This window comes from Pelophylax lessonae, assembly GCF_965119305.1.
Source record: "Pelophylax lessonae genome assembly, chromosome: 9".
NCBI lineage: Eukaryota > Metazoa > Chordata > Amphibia > Anura > Ranidae > Pelophylax > Pelophylax lessonae.
Genome location: NC_138776.1, coordinates 29,055,359 through 29,060,109, shown reverse-complemented (window position 1 = coordinate 29,060,109; position 4,751 = coordinate 29,055,359). Strand labels below are relative to the sequence as shown.

Genomic DNA, 4,751 nt, shown 5'->3' with positions numbered 1-4,751 from the left:
GAAATTCATTACAATTGTGAACTGGAAATCCGAATCTCGCAATAATTACATTTTTTTCTGAATTTTGAATCGTAGCGAAACAATTTGCTTATGTCTAATAGCATACAAAGACATTTTAGGCAAGTAAGCGTCCAGCCGTGCGATATCAGTTTGGGGAAGCCCTATTTCTATTCAAACATGACTGTACTCCTGTGGGCAAAGCCATCTAAATACAGACATGGTTTGGTGAGTTTGGTGTTAAGGAACTGGAGTGGCATTCAGGAATCCTGGCCTTAATCCTACTGAACACCTTTAGGATGAATTGGATGACTGTGAGCCAGAACTTTATATCCAACATCAGTACCCAATCTCACAGAGGTTTTTTTTTTCTTTTGGCATAATGAGTGCACAATTTCAAATCTTGGAGTAGTAGAATCCTTTCTAGAAGAGTGGAAGCTGTTCTAGTTGCAAAGGAGTTTGCACATTCCTTTTTTCTAATGGTTCTGTAATGGGATGTTCAACAAGCTCATATAGGTGTGATGGTCAGGAAGCAACAAACTGGTAGTCCTATAGTGTTTAGGAAGTGAAATGAAGCATATCTAAACTCAGAATCAAAATGTAATATATTTCAGCTAACCAACCCTTAGATGGCATGCCTGCATTCATTTTCTTTTCTTTGTTTTTTCCACTTTATTTCCACCTGATAATCCTGTGACTAACACAGTCCCTATCCCTGGGGAGCTATGCTCACTCCTCCACTGTATCTATGGAGGGAGCCATGATTGCCACTCGGGCTGGTCCTCAAACATGTCTGCCTTTGTTCATCTCCATTGCATGGATTAGTAGTGTACACAGGAAAGATAACATTGTTTTACTACTAGTTTATGTCACAGGACATTACCAGGACTCTGCTATTCTGACAAGATCAACAGGTATTTTCTGTACTTCTTAAAAAATGTTCTTAGACTACAGAAAGAAAGCCAATGCCACTATCATATCTAAGGACTGGTAAGCTGCAATATATTATATTATTTATTCTTTAGTTTAGTTATACTGTAACTTTCTAGCATCTACCAAACACTGAAATATCGGTTTTGGATAGTGTATGACAGGCTTTTTTTCAGCGGGAACGTGGGGGAACGCATAGAAACATAGAAACATAGAATGTGTCGGCAGATAAGAACCATTTGGCCCATCTAGTCTGCCCAATATATCTGAATCCTATGAATAGTCCTTGGCCCTATCTTATATGAAGGATAGCCTTATGCCTATCCCATGCATGCTTAAACTCCTTCACTGTATTTGCAGCTACCACTTCTGCAGGAAGGTTATTCCATGCATCCACTACTCTCTCAGTAAAGTAATACTTCCTCATATTACTTTTAAACCTTTGCCCCTCTAGTTTAAAACGGTGTCCTCTTGTGGTAGTATTTCTTCTTTTAAATATGCTCTCCTCCTTTACCGAGTTGATTCCCTTTATGTATTTAAAGGTTTCTATCATATCCCCTCTGTCTCTTCTTTCTTCCAAGCTATACATGTTAAGGTCCTTTAACCTTTCCTGGTAAGTTTTTTCCTGTAATCCATGTACTAGTTTAGTAGCTCTTCTCTGAACTCTCTCTAGAGTATCTATATCCTTCTGGAGATATGGCCTCCAGTACTGCGCACAATACTCCAAGTGAGGTCTCACCAGTGTTCTGTACAGCGGCATAAGCACTTCCCTCTTTCTACTGCTTATACCTCTCCCTATACATCCAAGCATTCTGCTGGCATTTCGTGCTGCTCTATTACATTGTCCTCCCACCTTCCACCGCAGTTTCGGCACCTTCAGTCTGAATGAATGCAATGGAAAAGGGGTGTTGGGATCAGCGGGGTAAGCTGTAGGGCCTATTGATGCTGTCTGCTGGGGGATCTATAGTTGCATGGGGTGAATCTATTGTTGCTGGAGGGGATTTTGTTGTGGGGGGGCGATTGTTGCAGGGGAAGATTTATTGTTGCTTGGGGGAACTATTGTTGCTGGGGGCTATTGTTGTTGGGGAGGGTCTATTGTTGCAGGGGAGGATTTATAGGGGGGGCGATTGTTGCAGGGGAAGATTTATTGTTGCTGGGGATCTATTTTTTGGAAGGGGTCTATTGTTGCTGATTCCAGGGGATCTATTTTACTGCTTTTCTAGTTATCATTAACAGATTCCATACAAATTACCTAGAGCCACAACATGAAACTTGGTTCTGTATTCTCTAAAAGAGGGGTACTGGTGGGTGGCAGTGGTAGAAACCAAAGGACATCGCTCGGAGGTGGGTAGGGGGTGGAGACAAGGGGTGACTCAGAAGAGGGGAGTACATGCACCTATTCTCGGAGAAAAAAAATCCCTGCTGTATGTCCTTTTGGTACTAGCATACTTATTCACTTGACATTAATGAAAATCAATGACAAACCAATAAACTCTTTTTCCAGGAAGGGAAGATGGAGGAATGCTCAAACAGTACAGAAAATAAATTCCTCATTTTAGCATTTTCCACCTCTGAGACCAGACAATGTCTTCTTTTCACTGCAGTTCTATTGATGTATCTGATGACTGTTTTTGGAAACATGACCATTGCTCTATTGGTGTGTCTGGTTCCCCAGCTCCATACTCCAATGTATTTCTTATTGAGTAATCTTGCTTTTAGTGATGTTATATATGTTTCAGTTACTCTTCCAAAACTTCTCTCCATACTCCTAACACATGACCATTGGATGTCTTTCTCCTCCTGTATGACTCAGGTGTACTTCTTCTCATTGTCAGGTGGTTCTGATGTATTGTTACTGACCTCCATGTCCTATGACCGATATGTAGCAATCTGTAAGCCGTTACAATATTCCTTACACATGAGAAAAGATGTATGCATCTCATTGGCTCTTTGTTCTTGGCTTATATCTGCTGTGAATTCAACAATTGATGCATTAATTAAATCTCCGTTGTCTTACTGTCTCACAAAAAATGTTGACCATTTTTTTTGTGAGCAGAGAACGTTGTACGCCATTTCTACTAGTGATACTACAAGCAGAAACTTACTTATGGTATTTCAAATTATATTGCTGGCATCTTTGCCTTTTTTGCTTATTGTGACATCCTATTTGTTCATCATCTCCGCTATATTGAAAATTCAGTCCACAAAGGGAAGACACAAAGCTTTTTCCAGTTGCACCTCCCACCTCATCACGGTGATAATATTCTTTGGTCCAATCATTATATTGTACACCAAACCAGAATCTGAGCATTCTAAAGAATTGGACAAGTTGTTCTCATTGCTTTATACAGCTGTGGTTCCAATGCTCAACCCCTTTGTCTACACTTTGAGGAACAAAGATATTTTGAATGCTATAAGAAATGTAACAAGGAAGCTTGTTTTGTTTATCAAGCAACTGTTTTAAAGGAACTAGTCATTTATTTTTAAATGGCAAATTTTACATTGGTCCAACGTAGAACAATGTAAGTATGTATGTATTATACTAGTAGAAGCTGGAAATGACCGTGCCTACTACAGTGATTTTTAGCTGTCCCCCTTTATGGCTTCCATGGAGATACAACAGATATGGCACATACAGTATATACTTACAAAGACCCAAGCTGGACCAATGTAACTATGTAAAAATGACCATACCTGGTATTTAACCTTATTACAAAGTATGCAAATTAAATTAAAGACGGGTAGTAGCATAAACAGTGCCGAAGATAACATTTTTACTTTTTTATTTTATTTTATTTCTTGATTCTTTTTAGTTACCGTATTTTCTGGCGCATAAGACGGCTGGGAGTATAAGACGACCCCCCTAATTTTCATCTACCGGTAATACTTATACTTAGGTTACCTCGGAGATATTATACTCGGCGTATAAGACGACCCCCCATTTTTGGGGGATTTTTTTGAGGTTCAAAAGTAGTCTTATACGCCAGAAAATACAGTAATTTAATTCTAAAAACCCTTTTATTTTGCTGCGCTTATGTCTATTTTGTATTATCTTTTCTGTAAATATGTATTGGATGTGCATCTTAGTGAACACAACATACAGGGATATGGGAAATTATTATCGACACTGACACACACACACACCTGCACAAGTTGAACTGGATGGACTATTGTCTTTATTTAACCTTACCTACTATGAAACTATGACTGGTCTTCTTTTCCTTTTTCACTAAAATATTATCTAAAAATTGTTAAGCTGATTCTCTAAATGCTCTAACTAAGAATTCTCTCTGAAGAAGCTACCGTAATGTAAACTCTGTTACATTCCTGCCAGGGCGTAACATTTTTAACCACTTGCCGACTGCCGCACGACTATTTACGTCAGCAGTCAGCCCCTCACAGGAAAAGCGATGTAGGGCTACGTCGCTAGCCTGTAAGGGTTTTGGGAGCGAACATGCGCCGCCGGATGCGCGCTCCAGATCCCGTGCAGTCCCGGACCCCCCGCGCGTGTGCGATCGTCCGTGACCGCGGGAGAAAGGCAGGCGGCTAGTGTAAACAAAGCCGGCTGTCAATCTCCCCTGTGTATGAATGGTGATCAAACGGTTCTACTATGTAGGACCGTTGATCACTGTTCTTACACCTCAAGCCACAGCCAATCACAGTTAGAATCACGCCCCTAGGACACACTTAACCCCTCCCTCTCCAATACAGTTAACTCCTTCATTGCTAGTGTCATTTTTACAGTAACAGTGCATATGTATAGCACTGATTACTGCAGCCCCACATGTCACTGGCAACCCCAAAAGTGTCAAAAATGTCAGTCA

The 4,751-nt window shown here is 40.3% G+C and overlaps 1 protein-coding gene across 1 annotated transcript; it reads left to right on the top strand.

The window, feature by feature from the left end:
• Window positions 1-2,440: 2,440 nt before the first annotated feature.
• LOC309564182 (olfactory receptor 1J21-like) lies at window positions 2,441-3,391 on the top strand (the record flags this gene model as incomplete). Its single annotated transcript, XM_082268814.1, has 1 exon — window positions 2,441-3,391. One exon carries the CDS (start codon window positions 2,441-2,443, stop codon window positions 3,389-3,391), a length of 951 nt encoding a protein of 316 aa, XP_082124940.1.
• Between the last annotated feature and the right edge of the window lie 1,360 nt (window positions 3,392-4,751).